The following is a 13,954-nucleotide window of genomic DNA, read 5'->3' as shown; positions in this document are numbered from 1 at the left end:
ACCATGTTCGTAACTTACAGGGGGTCCAGGTGGTCCAGCACCTCCTGGTGTTCCAGGGTTTCCTGCTTTGCCTATAAATCCTTGAAGACCCTTAAATAGAATACAAGGTAACAGGTAAATTGCAACTATCTGGAAAAAGCAAATATACCTGCACAAAAATCAGCTAAACAAACTGTTGATTTTATTTACTTTTAACTCATTCGCTGCCAGCCTCTTTATAAAAAAGTTGCCAGCCTATGCCAGCGTTTTTTAACATTTTCACCCAACTTTAATGGCTCACAGTAAATTTTCTGTAAAGAATATATGGACAAACATGTCAATATGTCAAATGAAAGAACAGAGTCTCAGCTTTCAAACAAAAGAAACCGCATTCTTCTATCTTCATTTGTTCGTTTTTTATCTCTCCGTAGATGTGGGTAGGTTTCTTCAAAAATGCATCACTTTGATTAAACAGCTGAGATAATTAAAGTTTTTTGTCAAAGATTCCGCCCTGATTACACTCAGAACAAAAATTAAAAACCGCTAAAACATATACGTTCTAGGTTCTGGGATTCTGTACTTTTTCCCAAAGGTGTGTAATAGCGCCACCTGCTGTACAACAGTACAAACACTGATTGCCGTAATAACTCGTCTTTGGCGGGGAACCGTTTATTTATAAATGACGAGATAACTCGTCAATGGCGGTGAAAGAGTTAACTATGGATGTATTCTGCATTGCATTTTAACTGTATGTACACCTGCTTTTCATATGTGATGTAACTACGAACCCTTTCTCCTTGCAGTCCAGGGGGTCCTGGCTGACCTGCTTCCCCCCTTTGCCCAGCCAGTCCCGGGGTCCCATTTGAACCGCGTGGCCCTGGAGCACCCGGAGAACCTGGAAGGCCAGGATCACCCTTGAGTAGAATAAACCACAAATATATAAACTGTACATACGACATGTTTACCTTCTCTAGTGTTTGTTCTGCTAACACAAAGTCAATATGTTGGTAAGCAATTACTGTGTCAATTTATTTCAAGTTCATTTATATAGCGCTTTTATAATGTTGCAGTGTTGTAATGCAGCTTTACAAAGAAAACACAAAAGAGGAAAACTAACAAACAGAGAGGACAATATTTATAATAGCAATGTTAATGGAATTTGCAGAAGTAATATTATATCAGCAGTCTCCTGGTGAGCAAGCAAACACTGCAAGGGTGGCTAGAAACCAAAACTCCCATGATGAATAAGTAGAGAAAAGCATTTCGGGAGAAACCAAGCTGAGCCAGGAGGGCCAGATCTCCTCTAACACATTACAGCTGCAGTCAGTGACTTTTGAGTAATAGTTATTGACTAAATGTTTATGATTAACAAGGAGTTTATAAATGCATTTATATTATTAATAGGAAGAGCTTGAATTTACAGAATTTGGTTTTCAGGGAGCTGTGGGTTGTTCTGGGAACTGTGTTGTTTCAGGGAACTGTGGGTTGTTAGATCCATTCACACTGCAGACCTGTGAATGGATCTAACTCCTTCATCAAGTTCGCAGACGATACAACAGTGATTGGTCTCATCAGCAACAACGATGAGACTGCTTACAGGGAGGAAGTACGGCACCTGGCCACATGGTGCTCTAACAACAACCTGCTCCTTAACACCCCCAAGACAAAGGAGATCATAGTGGACTTCAGGAAGGCGAAAGGAGGCACACACGACCCCATCCACATTAACGGGATGGCTGTTGAACGTGTTTCCAGTTTTAAGTTCCTGGGGACCCATATTTCGGAGGACCTGTCCTGGACCACCAACACCTCATGCCTGGTCAAGAAGGCTCACCAGCGTCTCTTCTTTCTGAGGACACTGAAGAAGAACCAACTATCTTCAACTATCCTGGTGAACTTCTATCGCTGCACGATAGAGAGCATCCTGACCAACTGAGCGCAAGGCACTGCAGCGGGTGGTGAAAACAGCCCAGCGCACCACAGGGACTACACTCTCTTCCATTGAGGACATCCAAAAGAAACGCTGTCTGCATCGAGCTCGCAGCATTCTCAAGGACTCCTCTCACCCCGCTCATAGACTGTTTACTCTCCTGCCTTCCGGTAGGCGCTTCAGGTGCCTCCGGACAAGAACCAGCAAACTAGGAAACAGCTTTTTTCCCAGAGCTGTTTCATTATTGAACTCTGCCCCCGCTGATTCCACTACCCCTCATAACTTTAACTTTAATGCTGCTATTACATTGTTTACATTGCACTACAGGGCTGCCATTCATGACTGAACTGTACACACCATTACTTCATGTATCTGCTCTTTCGGACTGTTTATACACACAGCATCATTTGCACTCTATACTGCTCACTTGCACACCAGGAATACTACACTGAATGCTCATTTGCACTAATGGACTACTCTCATAACTAGATTACCTTATCTATTGCACTGTGACTTTCATAACTGCATTACCTCATCTACTGCACTGTAACTTTCATAACTGCATTACCTCATCTACTGCACTGTAACTTTCATAACTGCATTACCTCATCTACTGCACTGTAACTTTCATAACTGCATTACCTCATCTACTGCACTGTAACTTCAATAACTGCACCAACTTCTCTACTGCACTAACTTTAATAGCTAATGTCTGTAACTAATGCACACTCAAATCACTTGCACTATTGTATAGTCTATATTGTTATCTGTTCATAACCACCCGTACATTAATGTTCACAGTATATAGCCTTCTGTCTATATTGTTCATAGTACATACCGACTGTCACATTTTCATAGTACATGGCCATTTTATAGTATTTTCCTAATATTGTATTCTGTATTTATTCACACTGTATATCCTGCACTTGCTAATTGCACTTCTGGTTAGACCTAAACTACATTTCGTTACACTGTACTTGTATATGTGTAATGACAATAAAGTTGAATCATCAATCATCTATTTGATTTTTCTTCGACATACTAGAAACTTTTGTAGACTTAAAAGGCAACTCTATAGTTACTTAAAAATACATGTCAATCACCTTTAATCCAACAGGTCCAGGCTGTCCTGGAGGTCCATCCATCCCCACACCAGCCTCTCCTTTGACTCCTTTAGGCCCTGATGGTCCTCTCGCTCCCTGGAAAAATAGTGCAACAGTGTCTTTCAAAAATAGATGCATTAAAGTAGAGATGAAATAGATGGTCTAATGGTGCCAGTCGTTCTGTGTCTTAAATGAATGCAGGTACTTACATTCTCCCCAGGATCTCCAGGATCACCTGTTGCTCCCTGCAAGCAAATAAACACATTATGATTCCATTTCTACAGGGTTTGTACAGCTGTATGTTTGTGAGTCCTTTATAATATCTTTAATACTTACTCTGTCTCCTTTGATACCTGCCGGACCCTTGTCTCCTTTCGCGCCCTGAAACACAAAATAGGTGTGATTTAAGTAATGACCACACACACAAATTTACACAAGGGTTATAGACACATCTGAAGCAAATGCATTATCAAACATCAAAATGAGTAGATGGATGCATAGAGATCAAAATGGATGACTACAATTTATAAAATTTACCGTTAATCCCGTAAGGCCTCTTTCTCCAATAGTTCCCGGCAATGTCAGACCAGGAGTCCCCTTAAACAATCAGTCAAAATATTAGCTAACAATGCAGTATATTTATGCCAAAATAGTACAGCATTACACCTTCCCCCTATTAACTATAATATAAATCATAGTTATGTGCATCTATTAGCCTCAAGGGAACTGCTATTGTACTGTACTGTACTATACTGAATGGATGGATGCATCAGTTTATGTGTCAAGAACATCATATCTGGGAACATGCTGTATAATTTTTTCCATATATTATTAAGATCCTATCATAAGTGAAAGAGCGGATGGCAGATTAGTTACTGCTGGAAGTGTTCTGCTGAGGACTGAAGGCAGATGATGGATTTTCCCTGTGGCATTTATTGTGCTAACAGGCCACAGTAGTTTACTTCCCTGTCCTGTCACAGATTTACTGATCATTGATGGCGAAATATATATGGAGGATTTAGAGAGCACATAAGTGGTTACATCTCAAGCTAGCACAAAATCGGTAAAATAAGGTACAATTACAGAGGATTTGTGTCACTGCAGAATAACGGTGCACTTCAATTGGTCATTTGTTTACCACCTAAAGCTAATTCTGTTGATGAGAAACAGACATGAAAACATGTTAAGCACTATGGCATGTTGACAAATTAGCACAAACTAAAATGTAGAATAATTAGTTTAGAAAATAACAAAGAAAATTAGTTTACCATAATGCACATATATGGGATATATACAAATATGGGACATGTTTTAAAATCAGCGCTGCTCTATAAGAGCTCAAATTAAACAATTTGTCGCTTTGGAACTAGGTTCTATCTGAAATTTTAATAAGGTATGAGACGTTTTGAGATATTGAGCATAAACATATGAGGAACAAATCTCTTTTATATATGAAAAAGACAGACCTCTTATGTATTACAAATCTACAATATTAACATTTTCAGAAATAAATAAAAAGTTAAGCAAAAAAGGACGGTCTAATAGTTGTTTTATCCACAGAAGGTAGGACAGATCAAATGACTTTTAAAGAGATGAGTATGATGAAAAATCATAATGATGTTAATTGTTGTATTCGAACTCTTGACATTATTGACTTTTTGGCGTTAACTGCATTACGAGAGTCTTTGTAAAGACAGGTATTAGGAAGCTAGCGCTGCTGGCTAGTGATGTGTCTCTAAATATTGAAAAATTAATCTCCTCAACAACAAAAAAATTGTCTTTGAGCTGCTCTCGTTGACAAGAGTATCAATAAAACAGTCAACCTTGAGGTTTCTTTCAACCTTTTTGTTTTCTTTAAAAAGTACCAAAATGCACATGTATAAAAAACATGGCATAATGTTGTCAGAATAAGAATATGTGATAACTCAATTTTGTCCAAAATGTCAGATGGTACCTTATAATTCTAAGGCGACGAATTATATAATATTCACAGTACTATGAAATACATGAATATTAATTATTTATTTCTAAATATTTATTCTATTAATCTATTTTTTTCATTATAAACAAAAATCACCTGAATTTTTGCTTGTGTTTGCAAAGTGTGAGTCAAAATTATTTTCTGCCACAGATGCTCTCCAGCTACAGAGTCTGCTTTAACAAATCCGTTTAAAAAAGGTTTTTAAAATCAAATTACATTTTGCTCCTGCACAGGAGTGGTCTAACTGAAATATAGTGTGTACTCTCTAATAAATGAAGCAAATAACACGTGTCATTTGTTTTAAAGGAACAGACTAATAACAAACAGGTTAAAAAAACACATACCATAAAGAAAGAAAACAAATCAATTCAAACTTAGTATGCATAAACATACCTGAAGATCACCACAGTAGTCAAAGTATTAGAGTAAAATTAAAGAACGCATCTCTGCTTGGGTTTAACAGATTTATCATAGGTTTACTGTAACACATTGTGTTGCTTTCAAGTTGCCACATTGACAACACAGTAGATCTATAGAAGAGCTCACTTAGTATGTACGGAAATATCATTATGTTTGCTTCAAATACAATTATCTGTCATGCAGGTGAGACAGGTTGATCTTAGCTTTGTTTCCTATAAGGTAACCATGGCAACAACTCACCGTCTCACCCTTCTTTCCAGGGGGTCCGACGACAGACTGCAGCACAAAGTGGACATAAAAGAAGAAGAAACAACAGAACAAGATGAGAATTAAAAGCATTGTGCCAATCAAACCCCACTTTACGTGCATATCCACACATGGAGATGCACACATACGCAGACATACACACCGGTCCTGGTGGGCCGCTGTCACCTTGCTCTCCCTTAAGTCCCAAAGGGCCAATGGATCCAGTAATTCCCTGCAAAAAGGAGACAGAGATTATACAATATATAAAAAAGGACAGAGTGGTGAGGTAAGCAACAAACAGGAACAAACAAACAAAGCAGAAGTCTATGAAATGAACACCCGTATTTCTTCATAAATGTCAAGGGCGTCTGAAAGCTCACCTGTTTCCCAGGTAACCCTGGCAGACCATCTTTCCCAGGAGCACCATCTCTCCCTGGGACCCCAGGTTTGCCCCCCTCTCCCTGATAATTTTTAAAGATAACCTTGTTACTCAAATGCAAGTCAAATACATCATGATAATGTTAATGAAAAAAAACTAGAACAATGAGAAAACGCTATGTTTATGTGAAACATTAGAAATACTTAAAAGAGAACATTTGGTTCTCAGTATGGGGGTCGCCAGATGACACCAAGGGGGGACACTTTTATGACATTAAGAAATACTGAATCAATTATAAAGTCTGAGTAAACAAACATCATACAAATAGACCTTATTCAGCCTGTCACCATATCGCTTTCAAAACCAGGCTGAGAGGGATAGAAGTACAGAGCAGTGTATTGCATTGCAGATTTGTACCAGGATGCCATCTATTTGACCATCAAAACGTCATTTAACAAATTTCGAACTGAGGAAAACATCTCAGTTACGAATGTAACCTCTGTTCCCTGATAGAAGGAACGAGACGTTGTGTCGACAGAATGGGGTTCAAACTTGAGAACCTATTTTTTCTAATCATACTTTTAAAAGGCCAATGAACTTGGTGAATGGTATGTGCATTTCAATCTCCACCCCATACATATGGGTATAAAGGAAGATTACAAGCCCAATCAATCAGCTTTGTGCTGAGGAACCTGGACGCTGCAGCGGACAACAAAGCATTGTGGCAAGAGGGACACACCGTCTCGTTCCCTCTATCTGGGACACAATCGTATCCGAGATGTTCCCTTTCTGTCGGTTTCTTGCGATTGGTAAGCCATAAACATGGTGGCCAGTCTCTGTTTGGAGACAGCCCTCCCCTTCTGCTGACCTCCAAAGCAGACAAAGAGCTGGTTGGATCTTCTGAAGCTCTGCGTGCGGTCCAAGTAGATGCATAGCTTTAGTTAGGTTAGGTCATACTTCCCAGGGGTGAGCGCCTGCAGGTTCACCACCTGGTCCCACAAAGAAGTGGTGGGAACTTTGGGCACATAGCCAGGCCTGGGTTACAGGACTACGTGAGAATCACCCTGCCCGAACTCAAGGCACTTGTCAGACACAGAGAGTGCATGCAGATTCCATACAGCGCCCCCAGGAGAGCAGTCTTCACCGTGAACAGGCTTCAACCCAGGGGCTCAATCAGGGCCCTTGTAGGCACTCGAGGACCACTGTGAGGTCCCAAGAGAGTACACAGAGAATGGATTCAGCCTTCTCGCGCCCCTCAGGAACCTGATGACCAGGTCGTGCTGTCCACAGATCTGGTCTCTGATTTCACACCACTCTCGCTGGGGGAAGGTGTACTTTGGTATGTCCCGCAGCTGAAATATACATTGTGTTAATGTGCCACGCTCTCCAGGGAACCTGACTGTAAAGGTGAACAGGACGCCCCGAAACTTGAGCGGGCGTATTGCGGACTGGATCGTGTAGCGGAGACAGATCATCCTCACTAGATAACCTGGTGGGGTGGGTAGCTCTAACAGAAGGGACTAGGGGAGCGATCTGCATCACCATCCCCAAGCAGGGAGGTTCTTTGTCGGGTAGGACGGCCGTCTCGACGGGAACAGGCCCAGGGGAGAGAGGCGGTTCTGGTGACTTACTTGCCTGTAGTTGCCGCTGCATGATGCACAGTCGATTGGAGAGTGCTGAAGGCTGCAAGATTGGCATGAAACACAATCGAGGTGAGAATGCGCCATGCTGAGAGAAACACATTAGTGCTGAATAGAACTTACATGCCTTGGAAGGGAGCCTTGGAAGACCCCTTCAAGTAGAGGTCTGCACGGGACTATGCTATTCGTCCCTTTCTCCCGTATGTTATTCTGTCTCCCACTAAATTTTTTTATCTGCTATCTGCTTAGAATGATTTTCATTTGGCTCGACCGGACAAAGAAGGAAACTCCAGAGAGTCTTCTAGCTCTGATGCCAGCAAATCACCATCCGCTGCCACGGCGGTAACATCAGCCACGTTCTTCCACTATGGGAAGGTCTACCGCTGCGCATTGGAGATGCGTCAGGTGAGTGTAGCGGGGCATGAACAGCCCGCAGGGTCAAAGCCGACTGCTGGACATTAATGGGAGTCCCCTGTAGTAGAGTAGGCGGGTCGAGACCGTGGTTCGAGTCCGGTGAGTAATTGTGAATTAGCGCCAGCTGTGCGCACACTGGCCTCGAATCACGTAGGAGATGGGAGCATATAAAAGGAACGAGCGACCGGACCGTCGAAGAGAGAGGACCGGGCCCGAACTTGTGTTATGTTTGTATTTATATTTATGTTTTGTTCGCCGGCGGTCGTCCGTGAGGGGCCGCCGGCTGTTATATTACTTTATTAAATGTTTGTAAATGTAAAAAAAAAAAAATATTCCCTGACATGCTGCCGCTCGTTCCTCAACCAGCCGGGGTACTCTCCTTCGCGGTGCCTTGCGGTGGCCCTGGGGCTTCGGTGGACGGCTCGACCGTCCGCCCACTGGCGGCCGGCGGTGGCTCCTCCATTATCTGGGAGTCGGGGCGGGTTCCCCGTCCCCTGCTCCTCCCCCTTGGGCGGACGGATGCAGGCTCCGGCCTCTGGCAGGCGGTGGCCGCACTCAGCACTTCCGCCCCCTGCACCTCCCCCTCGGGGGACGGACGCAGGCTACGGCCTCTGGCGGACGGCGGCAACTCCCCCGGTCCCGCTTGGACGAAAGCCACCCCACCTCGACCCAGGGGCGCGACAGCAAAGGTCGCCGATCCACCGAAGCTTTGACGGTGGCCGCACTATGCACTTCCGTTTACCCAGAGCCACCGCGTCAGGCAGCCACTGGCGGACGCCCTTCGTCCGCGCTGCCCGAACTCTCTGGCACCGCGAGGCCCCTCGGCGGCGAGGACTCTCCGACAGCATGTCTCTCCTTCCTCCCGGGTTTCGGCACCAATGTAACAAATCTCCATAAAAGGGAAGGAAGGAGTCGGGAACCGGAAGACATTTTAAACATTTAATAACAGAAATAATAACAGCCGGCGGCCCCTCACGGACGACCGCCGGCGAACAAAACATAAATACAAATCACAAGAACATAAATATAAACTTAACATAAGTTCGGGCCCGGTCCTCTCTCTTCGACGGTCCGGTCGCTCGATCCTTTTATATGCTCCCAATCTCCTACGTGATTCGAGCCCGGTGTGCGCACAGCTTGCGCTAATTCACAATTACTCACAGGACTCGAACCACGGTCTCGCCCCGCCTACTCTACTACATCCCAATATAACCAATGCAGCTCATTGCAGCTGCCATTGGGATGGGGAGCAGACAAAGTTGTAGGCTGCGTCAAGATCGAACACAGACCGCAACACCTTTATCGACATGTTCTTGCAGTGCGGACAAGTCGGATCAACTAACGCTGCCTCAGCATGCTAGTGACCCAAGCATGTTAGGGTTTCATGAACATCAGAGTGGAGGATGAGCCAGTTGCACCCAAGGACAGTGCGGCGCTACATGTCGTGAGACAATACACGCTGTGAGAGAGGAATTTTGCCCCATTTAGGTACCCCGGCCCGCTGCTGAATTTGCCAGGAGAAAGTCGCATGTCGAGGGTGATTAATCTGCTGATTTGTGCCATAAAGTCCAGCAGTAACTTTTCTCTTGATAGAAATGAAGTAGTTGAAGTAGAAAGTTTACATCTAAAATCTAATTTAAATAATCCATGTTTTCCCTCTCTCAGCTGTGGAAATCTGTGAAATTATGTATTTATTTGTGTTTTCATGGCTGAATGGGAATGCCGTGTAATGCAGCACTCTGGACATTTATCCCTGTCAGCCTTGTTTTTTAATCAATATGGCGGCAGGCTGAATAAGGTTTATAAGGCTACTAACCAACAGAGTTTATGTTCTATCACTATATAATTTTTTATGTTTCTAAATTAATGAAAATTCAAAGTTTTGTCGTTAATTTTCTTTGGGATGGATCCTACAAAAGACAGACCTTGTGTTAAAAATATGAGAACCACTGTTTTAGAAATTATATTTACTGTAAATTGTAATATATAAGTATGAGACCTACACTATGCATTACATAAATATACTACATGGGTTATTCTCGGCAAAATGTGGAAGAATACAAATGAAACAATTTCCTGAAAACAACCCAAGCAGGTAGTCATTCAATCTGGATATACAATGCATCACATTGACATATATTATTGTTTCAGTCACCCAGCACAAGAATTCTTCCTGAAAATAATAAGGTGCAATGATACATTGTTAGACATTTGTACACTACACCATTTAGAATTAAACAGGGTCATTTGTTTTGAAAGAGAAATTGAGAAATTGTGAAATACATGTTTGTAATTACATTTCAAGCGGGTTGAAAAAAGAGGTCTGCAAAAATGAATAACAATAGGATTGTGTAACTTGTGGCCCTGTTACGATTAGGGTTAATAGTTTAAGAACCAGAGGCCGGATTCACAAAACATTCTTAAGGAGAAAAGTATTCTTAACTGCAGTGTTTTCTCTTAAATTCTAATTTAAATCTAATTTAATCTAATTAAAAAGGAATATTATGTATTACATAAAACACTTCTTAAGACAGTTTATTAGGACAATTTATTTCTCAAGTTGATTGAGAAGAATCCAAATTCTCAAATTCAGCAAATTCTCGTAAATATCATCGTAAAATTAAGACGGCCTCAGGGTTATCTTAAATCTCGAAAAGGTAAAATCTTTAATGCATGTATTTATTTTTTTCACATGCGACGTGTATTGTATTGAGCCAGAATCATAATTTTGACATTTACTTGCCATTATGGAATATTTATTGTGATTAGTCTAATAATAAGGTCTAGCACCCTTACTTTAGCTTTCATTATTATAGTGGTTTTTACATTATTCTGGGACAACGTAACTCGAAACTGAGAGGGTCACAAGTCTTATGTCGTAGTAACATACAAAAAGTTTATTTTTTATATTTTTTATATTATAATATGTATATTTTTTAAAGCTTGCTAACATATTAGCTAACATGCGATCGTTAATGCCGTTTAACTGATCACATGCTAGTATATATAGGCTACATGAGAATCTGATTTGCATGTTACACACATTAAGTTTATTGTATAGATAAACATATACAGTTACCACACGAGCGAGCCAGTTAAATCCTATTATTTTATTCTTATGACAAAAATGAAGATGTTCTTAAGAAAATATTTGAGAATGTTTTAAGAAATGTTTGAGAATTGCACTTACAAACATTCTCACGAACTTCGTATAATTGATCTTAAGAAAATTCTTATATATATTGTCTTAACAACATTTTCGTGACTCCAACCCAAGCTCTTGAATATGCCCTTGAAAAATCCATATAAATTTACTAATGTGATACAATCTTCCATGGCAGTCCCACAATGTCAGCTCATTGCAGATATAAGTACATTATAGTACAAAAATTACGTGTTAATTTTCGCATTTGAAAAATTGAATACTGCATGTCTTCCCTAAAATATTCAGAAACAAAAGGGCACTCAATCCAGAGAATTATCCAAGTGGCCATGTACTGTAGTTTTTATCCAACTTCTTGGGGTGAGGAGACTTGCTCAAGGGCACAAAAACTTAAAAAAAAAAATCTTCTTATTTCTAGCTGTAAGCTTTTTCACTGCAGGGCACAGCAGGCATGTGGAACGCATGGTGAGCACAGTGTTTGTCTGGTATGTTTACTCACCACTTGTCCTGGAAGCCCAGGAGGTCCTTGTGGTCCCTGCAAATAAAAGAAAAAACACTTTATGACTTCTGCAACAAATAAGAATGGCAAGCTCAAAGAATTACACTAACTATCACAGCAATAATTTCAATTTAAAGCATGTGCATGTGCTATATGTAAAGTTCACATGATTTCAAATCAAAGACAATAAGATCCAAAGATGAAGGAGCCACGTAGTGATAAACAGAGCATGAAGAAGCTTTAAGCCGATCTACAGAGATTGTCAAGAAACTTCCGTGAAATTCCTCTGCTGTTGGGACGATTCCAATATTGTGCTTTAATCTTACTATGGCTCCTGGAGTGCCTGCAGATCCAGGTAACCCTCTGATGCCCTGAGGTCCAGGAGGGCCCTTGAGAAGTGAAAAAAAGAGTACCATTGTTAGACTCTCAAGGGTTAGTTAAATAACTCCAAAACACACTGCTGCAAATTAATCCGCCTTCAGGAAAACGCTGGCTACTCAGTTGAAAAACTTACTTGGACTCCAGTGCCTGGCTCTCCTGAGTCACCCTAAAAGTGACAAACGACAAATATGTATGCATAAATATATGTACACACCTTTAACATTTTATATATACTGTATGTTAGTCCAAAGATGAAAAATAAATGTCAGTTCACACTGATCTGAGGAACAATGACAAGAGTTTGTCGGATAGAGATAAAAAGCAAATGAGGATAAAACAACAGATATTGTGTTAACTGTAACAGCAGAATTCCCGTATCTAGGGACACAACATATTAATGAAAAAAAATATTTTGTAGCTTTAATGCATTGCTAGTCACTCTGGATCAAGGCATTTGTCAAATGCATAAATGGAAATATGTAAAATTCCTGGATCACACTACTATCACACTTTCGCACTAACCTTCACACCAGGTGCCCCTGGGGGTCCATTTCCACCCATAGGACCCTTAAACAACACCAGATGTTAGAAACAGGGTTTTAAATATATGTATTTATACAATAAAGAAACAATAAACCCAATGTACATACAGTCGGTCCTCTTATTCCTGGTTCACCTGGATTCCCCTGTGCAGAAAAACAAGTTTGCTCTGAACAGACTGACATTAATCAAAGCTGGATTCACTTTAGACAGAATACGGTGTCTTTAAATACTGCGTACTTGCATTAGAATTAAAAGCATTTTATACAAGGTACTTCTTAAAGGTACCTCCTTATAACTACATGTGCAATGAATCATATGCTTCAATATGAAAGTACAAAGTAGTTAAACTTTTGGCTTAAATTTTGGCTTTCTTTCTTCACCAGGACACAAAAGAAGATACAGTATTTTAAAGAAAGTTGGTTACCGAACAGCACTGCCCCCCATTTACTTATATTGTATGCACACAAAATTAATGCAAATGAATGGGGGAAAGTTAACAACATTCTACTTCTTTTGTGTTCTGCAGAAAAAATACATACAGGTTTGAAATGACAAGAGGGTTTATTTTTATTTTTGTGTAAACTATCACTTTAAATAAAATCGGACAACATTTATACCATGCACAAAGACACACAAATGCACACATAAACAGCACACAGCTCTAAACGGTCAGACACACTGTATACTTTGACAAGGACAGCACAAAAGACCTTAAAACAACACATGAACATATGAACCTTTATCATACACGCTCACAACACATTACAATACACTCACAGAGACATTTGTGACTTACATTTTAAACAGACACAGTGTTTCCCATTAATTGACGAGACTAGGGCGTCCCGCCATAGACTATTTTGTTCCGCCACAGTCTTAAAACATGCCGAATTGTCTTTCTTATAACAACATCAATTTTCCAACGTTGAATTCTGCACCGTTGTTTCGTACTTGTGCAACTGGTCACAGATAGAAATGCGCTGTTGCTTCAGCACAATGTATACTGTACATATGAACCAACGCACCCTTGCTCACAACTGTTTCAGCTTTGGTGGATAAAACGACCAGGATTTGAGATGTTGCCAAGCCATACTGAATACAACATCGTTTGAGGGAAGTAAAATCTAACTAATGTTTCAGTATTCACTGCAGTTATCCACCAGTACCTCATAGCATCATTATGTTCAGCTTCCATAATATTTCCTGCTAAAATAGCAGTCTGCATATAGGGACATTTGATATGCATCATTTCTGTCATTTAAAATGAGCAGCGCGT

The 13,954-nt window shown here is 40.8% G+C and overlaps 1 protein-coding gene across 1 annotated transcript in view; it reads right to left on the bottom strand.

Annotated features, from left to right (window-relative positions):
- The window catches only part of col7a1 (collagen, type VII, alpha 1), a 68,875-nt gene that overhangs the window by 8,513 nt on the left and 46,408 nt on the right, over positions 1-13,954 (bottom strand). The window contains 14 exon segments of the mRNA XM_056751015.1: positions 19-90; positions 768-893; positions 3,013-3,108; positions 3,222-3,257; positions 3,349-3,393; positions 3,550-3,609; positions 5,654-5,689; positions 5,823-5,891; positions 6,040-6,120; positions 11,755-11,790; positions 12,081-12,143; positions 12,269-12,301; positions 12,658-12,702; positions 12,786-12,821. Of these exon segments, the coding sequence (XP_056606993.1) occupies positions 19-90; positions 768-893; positions 3,013-3,108; positions 3,222-3,257; positions 3,349-3,393; positions 3,550-3,609; positions 5,654-5,689; positions 5,823-5,891; positions 6,040-6,120; positions 11,755-11,790; positions 12,081-12,143; positions 12,269-12,301; positions 12,658-12,702; positions 12,786-12,821 (834 nt within the window).

This window comes from Triplophysa dalaica, chromosome 6, assembly GCF_015846415.1.
Source record: "Triplophysa dalaica isolate WHDGS20190420 chromosome 6, ASM1584641v1, whole genome shotgun sequence".
NCBI lineage: Eukaryota > Metazoa > Chordata > Actinopteri > Cypriniformes > Nemacheilidae > Triplophysa > Triplophysa dalaica.
The sequence above is the reverse complement of the archived record's forward strand: the minus strand, read 5'-3'. Positions and strand labels throughout refer to the sequence as shown.